The 12,453-nt window shown below is 52.2% G+C and overlaps 1 protein-coding gene across 2 annotated transcripts in view; it reads left to right on the top strand.

The window, feature by feature from the left end:
* Positions 1-12,453, top strand: part of Vac14 (VAC14 component of PIKFYVE complex) — a 103,370-nt gene that overhangs the window by 30,391 nt on the left and 60,526 nt on the right. For both annotated transcript variants that reach the window (XM_004842891.3, XM_021256721.2), the window contains exons 11-12: positions 6,190-6,334; positions 6,589-6,654. In XM_004842891.3, the coding sequence (XP_004842948.1) occupies positions 6,190-6,334; positions 6,589-6,654 (211 nt within the window). The remainder of the gene's footprint in view (positions 1-6,189; positions 6,335-6,588; positions 6,655-12,453) is intronic.

The following is a 12,453-nucleotide window of genomic DNA, read 5'->3' as shown; positions in this document are numbered from 1 at the left end:
CTCCCAAAGGCTGGGATTACAGTCATGCACCACCACACTTGACTCAGAAGACATGCTTTTTTTTTTTTTTTTTTTTAATTTTACCTTATTGGTACATTTTAGGTATACAATATAATGGCATTCATCATTGGAAATTTGCACCTTTACATAATCTCTCTTGGTTCTTATATTTCCCCCTTCCCCTGCCCTCCCTTCAGCCTCTCCATCCCTCCCTATTTACAAAGACTTTGTTTCCATTTTTCCATTTTCTCATATTAATTCCATTCCCTTCTTTCTTTTCCCCTACCCCTCCCACTTCCCCTTCCCCTTTGCCCCTTTTCTTCCTATTTCACATTATCTATTATACCTTTAAGTCCTTATTTACACTTTCAGTGTCTCACACGAGAGAAACTATTCGGTATTTACACACGTGTGTCCTGTTTATTTCACTTATGAGTATCGCCCCAGTATGCATCCATTTAGCTATAAATGTCTCTAATTTCTCGTTTTTTATGGCTGAGTAGTACTCCATTTTATTTAAAAAGACACATTTTCTTTATCCAGTCTCCAGTTGATGGGCATTTGGGCTGCTTCCAAGTTTTAGCTATTACAAACTGTGCTGCTATGAACATGGGTGCACATATATCACTGTGGTATGATTCTTTTAATTCTTTGGGGAAGATACCCAGCAGGGGAATAGCTGGGTCAAATGGGACTTCCAGTCCTAGTTCTTTGAGGTATCTCCATACTGATTTCCACAGTGGTTGCACCAGTCTACACTCCCACTAGCAGTGGAGCAGGGTTCCTCTTTCCCCACAGCCCCGCCAGCATTTGTTATTGGTTGATTTCTTGATAGCAGCCATTCTTTCTGGAGTGAGGTGGAATCTCAGCATTGTTTTCATTTGCATCTCTCAAATGACTGGTGATGTTGAACATTTTTTCATGTGTTTATTTGTTATTTCTACTTCTTTGTCTGAGAAATGTCTGTTCATTTCAGATGCCCATTTTTGGATTGGGTCTTTAAATTTGGGAGGTCTGATCTTTTTAAGTTCTTTATAGATTCAAGATAGTAGACCTTTGTCTGAGGGACAGCTGGTGAAAATTTATTCCCACATTGTGGGTTGTCTCTTCACACTGCTGGTGGTTTCTCTTGCTGTGCAGAAGCTTTTTAATAAGAAGAGATCCCACTTGTTGATTGTGCTAGTTCACGGGCAACTGAGGTTTTGTTCATAAAATCTTCAGAAGACATTCTTGCCTAGCAGTAAACTGCCAGAGATGGTGACGGTCCTGAGCTTCTTAACGGTCACTGGCCGTGGAGAGTGTGCTGAAAGCTTCAAAAAGATTCCTTACTTGGACTGCACCACAAGGAGAAATCACTGACTGAACTAAAGAGCATTAGGTCCCTCTCCTCCCTCTGCCCACTCTCCAGGAGTACAGGGAAAGAAAGCACCAGGCCCAGGCTGAGCCACCAGGTGAGGCACTGGAGAAGCAGGGGACAGTGGGGTCGGCCTGGTGAACAGCAGAGGTGCCTCAGATTAGAGGAGTGAGGCAAGGGCGGGGAGAGGACTTGCCACTCCACATGTCTGCTTACTAGGTGCCTTTCCTTCCTCTGGGGGTGCTGGGAGATGAAGCCGAGAGCCGGTTCATCTCCTGACTGCTGTGCCTGTAAACTGGGTGTCATGGCGACACCGACCTCATCAGGCTAAGAAGCGTAGATGAGTTAAAATGTGTGAAGAGCATGGAACAGTGCCTGGCACCCACAAAGCACTTTACCCAGCTTAAAGTTGCACTAATGATACAAGAACCTCCTGATCACCCCCATGGTACCAATGAGGAGACAGACCAGAGAGGCCAGCTTACTGCTCAGAGCCACTCAGCTAATCAGTGACCAAGTTGGAATTCGGGCTGGGTCTGTCTGGCTCCAGATTCCCTGCCTTTAGTCCAATTAGTCACAGTTGGAGACTTCTAGAAGTGTTGCGTGTTGGCCTCCCTGACTCATTTGATAGGTGTTGCCCTACGAACGGTCTTCCCTCTGGCGCCCAGGCCTCGAGTGGGGTCATCGGTGACACACAGCACAGGTCTGGCGTAGCTGGCTGCCCTAAACAGAAAAGATCTAGAAATCATTGCCTCCCAAACCTCAGCAACTGCTGATTTAAAAAAATGCATATAATGATCTTGTATAAAAAAAGGGCAACTTGGAATTCTCTATTTTTAGATTTACCTTTCTTCTAATTTGATTTAGAGATGAAATATGAATACCACAAAAGTTAGATATTACAGAAATAAAGTGCTGTCTCCCAATGAGAACCACTGGAATGTATTATTTATTGGTAGTATCAGAAGCATTATTCAGTAAGTCTGTATTTTAATAGCCACGACAGCACCATGCACTTGGAAATTGTAGTACATATATATGTGTAAGACATTCGTTATGAGATGCTTTATGAGAAAATGCTCAGTGAAAATGGAGTTTTGCAGACACCTTGAAATAACTCAGAAGCCCCCAAGAGTGACTCGTCTAGACTTTTTGGAACCAGTTTAGAAATGTATTATAAACTGCGTGAGCTCCCTTCTGTGCTTGGTGAGTAAAGTTAGCCTGGGGAGAGGGTGCCACATCTCAGGCCCCAGCCCGGCAGAAGGGAGCTGAGCTCATCATGCCAGCTGCCCCCTCTGTGAAGGGCCAGAGTCCTAGAGCCCCATTTCCCCCTGAGCGTGCGTAGGATTCAGCAGCCAGCCCCACCCAGCAGGACAGCTGGGATCCCAGGCAGCTCTGATCCAGCCTTTCCCAGGCACTGAGATCAGTCTCCTTGGTGCCCGGGTGCACGCCTGCTTCCATGACCTTCATCTTCTGCTAGCCGAGGGAAGAGACTCAGGAGGCTGTCTCCAGCCAAGGGAATGCGCTCTCAGCACTTGGCCCCGTGGCCTCAGATGGGCTATACTCTCTCTGGACCCTGGTTTGCTCAGCTGTTCACAGGAGGATCAGGTTACATGAGCTGTGAGATCCCTTCTACTTAGGAAGTTTTTGGTGGCTGAGGCTGACACCTGCCTCACCAGCAGTTGGGAGACACTCGTTGTATCTGGGGAGGTTTGCTCTCACCAGCATTTGCTGCAGGGAAAGTCAGAGAATGTCATTGCACACAATGCTGCCAGTTCACATGCTGGCCCCATGAAATCCATCCTTTCTCAGTGGCTCGGACACAGTACCCGAAGGAGATCCCTCCATGACTGGCCAGAAACATCTCCGGACTAGTGTGAGTGTGAGCTCAGCCTTCAGAAGGACCATCCAGCCTGGTGTCATGGGATGCCGAGAGTGTTCCCCATGGGTCAGCATCAGGGCTTCTCAGGTGGCGTCTTTCTCCACACACAGAAATGTGGCTGCACCTCTGACAAGAAAATACATTGTAGGGCCAGGCATAGTGGTGCACACCTGTAATCCTAGTACTCTGGGAGGCTGAGACAGAAAGATCACAAGTTCAAGTCCAGCCCAAGCAACTTAGCAACATGGTAAGACTCATCTCAAAATTTAAAAAGCGGGGGATATAGCTCAGTGTGAAGGCCCTAGTCCCTAGTACCAAGGAAGGAAGGAAAGTACACCGGAAAGTGTGCAGAAGCATCCTTCCACCGACACCTGGGGCTGCCACTTCTGCTGCCTGTGCCAGAAGATGGTTGGAGATGATGCCACCATGGACTGTCCTGAGCCCCCAGCACTGCTAGAAGGTGGCTGTGCCGGAGTCGGACTGTTCAGAGTCAGCTTGCAGGCACCAGTGCTTTGTGGCTGTGTAACCTTGGCCAGGTCACTTAATGTCTCTGTGCTTCAGTGCCCACATCTCCAAAATGGAAATAACATGACCCTCATAGGGCTGCTGAGAGAATGACGTGAAGTTGATAGGTAAAGCACTCAGCAGGGGCCTCGTTGTGATCCTGAGCACTCTCACTGTCCCGTTGTCAGAGCCATTTCTCCCCTTGCCAAGGTTTATACGCCACTGGGCTTCCAGCTGGGGACAGCGGGGGCTCGGGCTTGGCACTGCCTTCCTCCCCTCCAGCAGCTGCAGGGCAAGGCCATGACCAGGCCCTTGCACATCTAGACTCTTGGGGGCTGGATCGGCTGAGCCATGGCAGTGACCTGTCAGGCTCAGGCTACTCATGACACCCTGAGCCCATGCGGTGGCCTGAGTGCCCTGCGGCTCCTGCTGCAGACCTCGGGGTGCAGGGTTAAGAAGGGACGGGCCAGGGTGGGGCAGTCTCCCCTCACCATCCACCCTTGTCATATAAGGCCCTGGGCTGCAGTGGGCATCTCCTCTGCCACTGAGACGGAGCTGCTCCAGGTTCTGTGGCCCACAAAGAGCCGAGCCATAGTGAACACACTAGAAGACCTCTGCAGGAGGCCCACCAAGATGGGGAAAAGAGAGACCTGGAGATAAGACAGGAAGTGCTGGCCATCAGCAGAAGGAGAGGGAGTGTATAGGAGACTGAGAGCCAATGGCCGATAGGGAAATGCTGAGAAAGTCCGGGCATGGACTGCTGCAACAGCCACACAGCTGCTAAGCCCCTGAAGCGTAGCTGGTCTGAGCTGGAGCCTGCTGCAAGCAGACAGTGCACACTGGATTTGGAAGGTCAGGGTACAGGAATGTGAAGTATCTCATCAGTCATCTTTATGTTCATTATATTGATTGCATGTCGAAATGCTAATGATATTTTGGATATATTGGCACAATTAAAACATTGAAACTAATTCCGTTTGTTTCTTTTTCCTTTCCAATTTAAAACTGGAGGATGTGGAATCCCATCTGTGGCTCGCTCAATGCTTTTTTGGGCAGTGAGCGCGAAAGCGGGCGAAGGCTTGTCGGGGCCACGTTGGCCGCCTGGACCTGTCCGCGCTTTGCTTTCTGAGTGTTGTGGGCCGCCAAAGCACTCAGACATTTTGATGTCCTCAGAATCCACCAGGCTTTTCCAGCCATGTGACTCCGGAGGAAAGCGCGGTACCCCCCCCCCACTTCCTCTCTGGGCCTGGATCTTCTGGCCCCCTGAGTACGGACGTGCCCACTCTCTCCCCTAAACAGACACCAGGGGATCATCAACCCATATTAAATAGCAATTCCGCCTATCAGTTACAGAGCTCAGAATCATGCCCTGTAGGAATTCACATCACACGCGCTTCAGAGAGGCTGCGGGCAAATGAGGGCAGCACAGCCATCGAATTGCTGATGCAAATGAATAATTGAGCAGCCTGGAAATGCCACCAGGGACCATTTTATACTGGCGGGCAGTGGAACCAGCTGGCCTGTCCTCAGAGAACACAGCCTGCCCCCTCACCATCGTGTCACACACTGCCCATGCTGTCGCCACCCAGAAAACCATCTCAGCCAGAGGGCCATGATTTGGGCAGAGAGCTGACTCACTGTCCGGGCGGCACCCAGCCTCCTCTGGGCTGCTTCATGTGACTTTTCTCTGAGAGACCAGCAAGGCCCAAGCCCACAGGAGCCAGGACTTCCTGCGCCTCATAGGGGCATCCACACATTTTCAACAGTCTCCCTTTCTCATAGGCAGAGGCTCTGTGGCCTCTTCTCTGACTCACAAGAAAGCATTTCCATTTTGGAGGCAACCCAAGGGTTCTCTTGTAGGCTAACCCTCTGCCAAGTACACATGTGGCAAGATGACAAGCCACAGTACCTATCCTCACTTGAGAAATGTTCTGTATTGGCTTGGAGTGGCCTGTTCGATGTCCTGGGTGTTTGTAGGGTCCTCCTGCATACTGTCTAGACATGGTGGTTTTCTGTCATCGGTAGAGGGTCTGACTTAATTCCCCAAAGATGCTGAACAGCCTTTTAGCCCAGACATCCGGCTGGTCAGTTCCAAGGCACTGTACAAGCCAGGCTGGTGCTGGAAAAGGAGGAGGAGTGAGTAGGAGCCCAGCAGGCTGGTCTCCCCTGCCACTGGAGGGTAGCATAACTGCTACCAAGCCACAGGGTCTGAACTTCTTTGGAGAGGGTGGGTGGAAGCAGGGAGAAAGAAGTGAGGCTTCTTTCAAGCTACCAGGCTGGGCTGGCAGAGATAGGATCTTGAGAGAGCTGAGGGTGTCTGCTGCTGTCTGCTCCAGCTGCACCCCAGAGCAGTGGGGCGGGGCCATGTGGTTCTGAGCTCAGGCCCCAGGAGGTGCTGTGGGTGTCATGGGGCTTCATCCAGCTGTCTCTCTGCTGCTCTTGCCCACAGCACTGACAGGGCCCCAGTGACCCTGAACCTGGATGGGATTGTGCAGGTCCTCAACTGCCATCTCAGTGACGTGGCGATCGGGATGATGAGCCGGATTGCAGTTCTGAAGTGGCTTTACCACCTCTACATCAAGACTCCCCGCAAGGTGAGGCCCGGGCCTGGCTCCTGAGGAGACCCCTCCATGCCAGGCAGCTTCTTCCAGGACCACCTTGGCCTGTCCATGCTTGTGGGGGCTCAAGTCATTACCATTCTGAAGGAACTTGGCGAGCAGAGGAGCAACAGATGCTGTGGGGTCTGTGGTGTCTTGCAGGGAGGGAGGGGTCCAAGCAGAACCCCAGGATGCTTTCCTAAAAGGGAGGATCTCTCACCACTTAGCACGCCCCCTTCTCTGCTCTCCAGATGTTCCGGCACACAGACAGCCTCCTGCCCATCCTGCTTCAGACTCTATCGGATGAATCTGATGAGGTAGGTCACCGGCACCACCCTGCCTTACGGAACACTGGCTACCAGCCTCCCTGTTCCCCACCTTGTAATGTCTCATAGCAGAGATGTGCTTGCTTGGTTCCTGTTGTATTCTTTTTCGACACCAGACAGTTGCCCTGGAGGTGAAGTTGTATTTAGTGCTGTGGGCTTTGGGAGTCAGGACACTGCAGGCTCTTCTGCAGCATCTGGGACAGGCTGTCAGTGAGGACAGGAGTCTGCAGACCCTGCAGGAGTGTATCCATCCTCCCTGGAAGGTGTTGAGAGTGGGGGAGCATGGCTTTGGGGTCAGGCTTCATGAGGGCAAGGTCTGGCCCTGCCTTGCTGCCCAGATTGAGCCAGATGCTCGAATCTCGCCTATATTTCTTTGTCTGTCCCATGGGGGTAGCAGCAGAACCTGGCGCACAAGAACCACATGACCCGTATGTACTGTAGAGTGTGCCACACGCATGCTGAGTGCTTGTTTGTATTAGTTATGTTATTTGTATCAGTTAAAATCCACTTTAGCCTCCAGTTTGAAATTGGTCCTTTAAGCCTTCTGTGTTGGGGTCACCAGGAGCTGCTGGTGTGAAAGAAAGTGGCTGACCTTGGTCAGAGGAGTAACCCCAAGAAAGCCAGCAAGCAGAGGCTGGCCTGGGGTCGAAGATGGGGCATCCCAGGGCCTCCTGTCATCTGGGAGGGGCTCTCCTCCAGCCACTCACCATTTCCCCGCTCTGTTCTCAGCAGCACCTGCCCTGGAGCTGGGGCAGCGTAGTTCTTTTGGGGTTCCCCTGCCTCTCACCATGGGGCAGGTGTTGTGGCTAGGCACACCCATTTGCAAACATGGCAGCCCTCCCTCCATCCACGGCTACAACTCAGGCTGGGTGTCAGTTCTGGTAGTCCAGATGCTGGTGGTCTGAGCCATGACTCACCCTCTTCCCACTTCCAAGCTCTGAGGCACTGTGGGGGATGGGCAGAGCCCCTGGTCCATGTGGCAGTGGGCATGAATCGACAGACCTGCTCACACTGCCTCGTAAGACCACGAGAGTGGACAGGGCTTGCGGGGAGAAGGCACTGCTCTCAGCTTCATAGGAATGAGGCACCTGGGTCTTCCCTGGGCTGGTTCCCAGCCTGTCCTACGGAACTTGGGCTGAAGAGAGAAGCGGACAGGCAGGTATCAGCTATAGGTCCTCTGAGGTTCTCTGCATTTCCAGAAAATTCCCAAAGAGATGGTGTGTGAGTGCCCCAGCCCCTCCTACCTGTCCCCTTCTCTCCCCCTGTGTACCAGGCTCAGGTGGATTCAGCCCAATTCTGCCTGCGAGCTGGGAGTGACTCACCGCTTAGCCAGCCCTCTCTTCAGTACAGAAAGGAAGAGGAGAGCTCTGCTGATTGATGCCTTCCTAGGGCGTCACTGGAAGCAGCTGAGTCTTCAGTCCTTTAAATTGACTTGTTTAATCCCATCCAGTCTTCTTTGCTCGGAATTGGCTTTTGTGTACGTGTGCATTTACAGGGAGCTCGAGGAGATGCAGCCCATTAAACTGCTCTCTTCAGGCTGCGGCTGTGGAAACTCGATTTGCTGAAGTGCCAAATGTTGTCAGAGCTGTGGGGCACATCTTGTGGGCCTTGTGGGGGAGGATCGAAGCTGCTCTTGGGGACCGTGGGGTAGTGCTGTGACAGGAGGGAAGAGTCCCTCTTTCCCATCTTTCGAGGAGGGACTGGGGGACCTTGATGATCATTAGGAGTCAGGATTCTGCCACATCCTGGTTCTCCACCAGAGTCCCGTTTCCGAATGTCCCTTTCCCAGTGTCTTGAACCCTGAGGAGGCACTGTGTACTTGGCAGTGAGAGAACAGCCACACACAAGGCAAAGTCCTCTTCTGCTAGAACTTCCTTTGTAGAAAGCGGTTTTTGTTGGGTTTTTCCAGGTGTTTCCAAACACAACTCTGATCTCAAATCAGAGCTCACTGGAGTTCAGGGACCGCATTAGTCCTTCTGTTGTAGTGGCTAGAGAGCTGTCAGGCCAGTTGTATGGAAGAGTTCTGTCATTTCCATTTCGAAGTTCAGAAAACTACAGCCTAGCAAGGGTAGGTAACTTGCTAGAAACACAGCTAGAAAGTATTGGAGCCCCCACTCAAAGCCAGACCTGTTGACTTCAAAGGTGTTTGTTTCATTGTTTAACTACCAGGCCTGTGAGCCAGGGCAGAACAGGCTGGGGTGGGGAGCTGGAGTTTAGTTCTTAACATCCCCGACTCCTCCTGATTGCTCCAGAATGTTCTCTGACCTGTTTTTCATGCTCCGTAAGTTCTTGAGGAAAATTCTCAACTTGGTGTGGTGATGTGTGTGTATTCAGCACTCAAATCCTTTGTCCACTTTTCTTACTGATTTGTAGACACTCTATATATTTGGGACATTCAGCCTGTCATCTCTGTTGCAAACGTCCTTCCTCCCAGTACAGTTGTGTTAAACCCACATACTCCTCCCTGGCGCTGAGAGCCATGGGCCTCAGGGGGCAGTGTGCACCCAGGCTTTAATGACATGAGAGCTGGGTACAGGGAAGGCAGACTGGGAGACCTTACTCTGCCCCGCCACTGTGTTCCGCAGTCCCGCTGGCATGTGGCCTCGCTGCCGGGCCTTGTCTTCTATTGTTCCCCAGTTCCGCCCCAGTGACAGCTCAGTGGGCCACACCTTTCTGGCATCCTCCATTGTCTCTGCCTTTCCATTATTCAGGCTAAGTGGCTGTTTCCTCTGTATCGCCTGCTCCTTGTAGACATTATCTGAAAATCCCTTTTATCAAAGAATTTGCAGGTGTCAAATTAATATTCTTGGCACTGAAATAGAAATCCTTCCATTAGCTAGAGATCCAGTTGCTTGTTGTTTAAGAGAAAATGTGACCCTGATTTCCCTAGCATGGAGTGCAGAGCACATGCTCAGTGCTTCCTGCTGGGCCCATTCATGAAAGGAGGAACCTGCCCCATCCCCTGCCCAGAAGATGCCACTTGTGAGCTGCCTCTAAACCAGGCAGCTGCCAGCTGCCTAAGAGCACAACTTGAAGGTGTCTGTGCCCAAGCAGAGAGCACTGCACGATGGGGGTCTTCTCCACATTCCTTCCTGATGATGGATTGGCCTGGGAGGGGCTGGACATGATCCCTTATTCCTAAGCACAACTGCCTTCCGGCCTGCATTTAAAACACTCACAGGGATCCATCTCCAAAAAGATCCAGAAGGACTTCTGTCCCTGAAGAGCAAATACAGGTGCCAGAAACAACGGCTGCCAAACCGAGGCCTGAATCCTGGCCCTGGCCCTTCCTGGCCGGGTTTCTCAGTGAGGAGTTAACTTCCCTGGACCGGTGAAATGGGACTAATGTGGTCTACATATGCCTTCTGGACTGTGTTCACAGAGAAAGTGTACAGCACCCTCCAGACCCTGCCCACCACAGCTGCCTGTCTGTCCTCACAGTTTACCTAGGGGGATATCGGCCCTTTTATGAGGTTGAACTATCCTTCTCAGGAGTAAAGCTTGTCCCCAATAAGTCATCTTGTCCTTCAGTAAAGCCTCAGGGTCTTTTTTTTCTGTCTTATCCACTCATTGTGAAGGTAACTCCTGGCAGTTTGTTTTTTTGTGGTTTTTTTTTTTTTTTGGCAGTTTGTATTTTTATGACAACTTATAGTAGCATCCCTTTCTGGTAATGTTCTCTCCCCAGGTGGCCCTGTGGGCTGATGGCTAAGAGCATGCATGGGCTTTGGTGTTGTATAGGCCAGGCCTGGCTGTGCCGCTTAATGGTTGGCTCCCTCAAGCAAATGACCTAGCCTTCCTGAGCCTCAGTTTCCTTGTCCATAAAGAGAGAGCAAGGGCCAGGGATTTAGCTCAGTCGTTTCGCCACCTGCTGCACAAGCACAAGGACCCAACTTTGATCCCCAGTACCAAAAAAAAAAGAGAGAACAAAAAAGGAGCCTCTCCCCCAGGTCTCTTAGACTCTGGATCAGATGAGATGCTGAACATCAGGCACTTAGCACAGGACCCAGCCCCAGTGAGCCTGTGGTGGGCAGGAGCTCCTCCGTTGCTGGTAATCATTCCTGTAGTGTGATCAGCAGGATGGGACCTGTGTCTGCCCGAAGCCCTCCTGCCTCGGCTTCAGTAGCACAGATCAGAACAGAGGATGCTCCCTGTCCTCTGTTTCCAGCCTGTCTCAAGAGGCCTGAGGAATGGGGGGAGAAGGCGGTGGTTTGCATTCTTTGTCATAGAAAGTCAGGCACAGAGTGGACATCTGGACCAGTGTCCCTCTGTGTCCCCCCAGGAGCCCTAGGTTGAAGGTGCCTGGAGCAGGAGTGAGGCGGCCTCTGCCAGCCTCGCTCACCAGAGCAGGAGCCTCGCCTTTAGCATGTTCCCCAGTGTCTTTCCAGTGCTCCCCGGCTCACAGCAGGGAGGGCTCCAGCTGGTCACCCTGGGTCCAGGGAGAGGAGGAGAAAGGGCATCTAGGCAGAGACTGCAGCAAGGCCTCCCTCCACAGCCTCTCACTGAGAAGCAAGACCTCTGAGATCAGGGGGCAGGCCTGCTGGGCCATCGTCACTGTGAACGTCTTCACAGTGGGGCCCCCGGAGGCAGCCCCAGGATCCCCTCTGGATCTCCGAGCCGGGTGTCTTAATGCTCTAGAGAAGAGATTCTCAACCCAGGAGGGGCCCTTCTTCCCCCTGCCCTTAGCTTCAAAGTCACCATGAAAAGAAACTGCTGATGGGGGTTTATGGCTGATGTGACTGGTGCAGAAGCAGCAAAAAGAACTCCCTTTCCAGAAAATGTGGAAGGCAGGATTCTGGCAGCATTATTCACAGCTGTGGACCTTTGTAGCACAAAAACCTACTAGCTGTGTGAAGAACGAGGCCCAGCTGCATACGTAGTGTGGCACGGCCATGACGTAGGGGGAAAGGGATAGTGGGCTGGAAGTCTAAGGAGACTTGAGGGCTTTTTAAGAAGGTGCTTCAAGTACCCCCATGGGTTCACTGATAGACCCCAGTCCCAGTCAGATGCTGCCTCCCCTGTCCTCAGCCAAGTGGGACATTTCAGAAGCACCCAGGCCCACGGGAGGAGCCCCAGGCTGCTCCAGCCTTGGCCGAGTTCTGAGGGAAGTAGAATTGGACATCTAGGGGCATGGCAGTTCTCTTGGGCGCAAGCCTCAGCCTGTCCTCCAGTCTCCCTCTCCTGGCCTTTGGGCCCTCACCAGCAGGATGGTCACGAGGGAACGCCCCTCCTGCGCCCTGGACTGTATGTGAGGGGTGCTTTGCCCGGGGGGACGGGAGAGGATTTCATCTGTTTTCATGGCCCACAGCCCAGGAGAAATGGAACGGAAAAACTGAAGGTCTTCAGCTCTCTGGGGAGAGGCTTACCAGGCCAAGGCCAGTTGCCAGGAAGAGAAGCCAGTCAAGGCTCACTGGAGAGATGGGAGGAGTAGCTGGGTGGTGCCGTGGCAGCCTCGTTGGCGCAGACCCCAGGGCCCCGAGCAGGTATGAGGTGAGGCTGCCTGAGGCCCCCTCTGTCTGAGGGCAGGAGCGGCCCTGCTGTCCCATCGTGTCCCTTTTCCTTCTCACCCTCCTCTACCCGTCCACCTCTCAACTTCCCCTTTCCCAAAAAGTCCGCGGGACTTTGGTCCGCTGAGTCAGTGCCCTGGGCTCCAGGGCTCGACTTCCTGCTCTAAAGGACTTATTTAGTGACTAGACTTTGGCATGAAGTCTCCCCCAGGGGAAAGCCCCCGCCCCAAGAGCATGATGTGAGGAAAGGTAACAGAAGGCTCTGGTCCCCATCGTTTCCAAGGTA

Source organism: Heterocephalus glaber, unplaced genomic scaffold (assembly GCF_053883595.1).
Source record: "Heterocephalus glaber isolate CG9 unplaced genomic scaffold, H.glaber_assembly_v1.0 deba00000071, whole genome shotgun sequence".
NCBI classification, from domain to species: domain Eukaryota; kingdom Metazoa; phylum Chordata; class Mammalia; order Rodentia; family Bathyergidae; genus Heterocephalus; species Heterocephalus glaber.
Note: the sequence above shows the minus strand (reverse complement) of the source record. Positions and strands in the feature narration are given on the sequence as shown.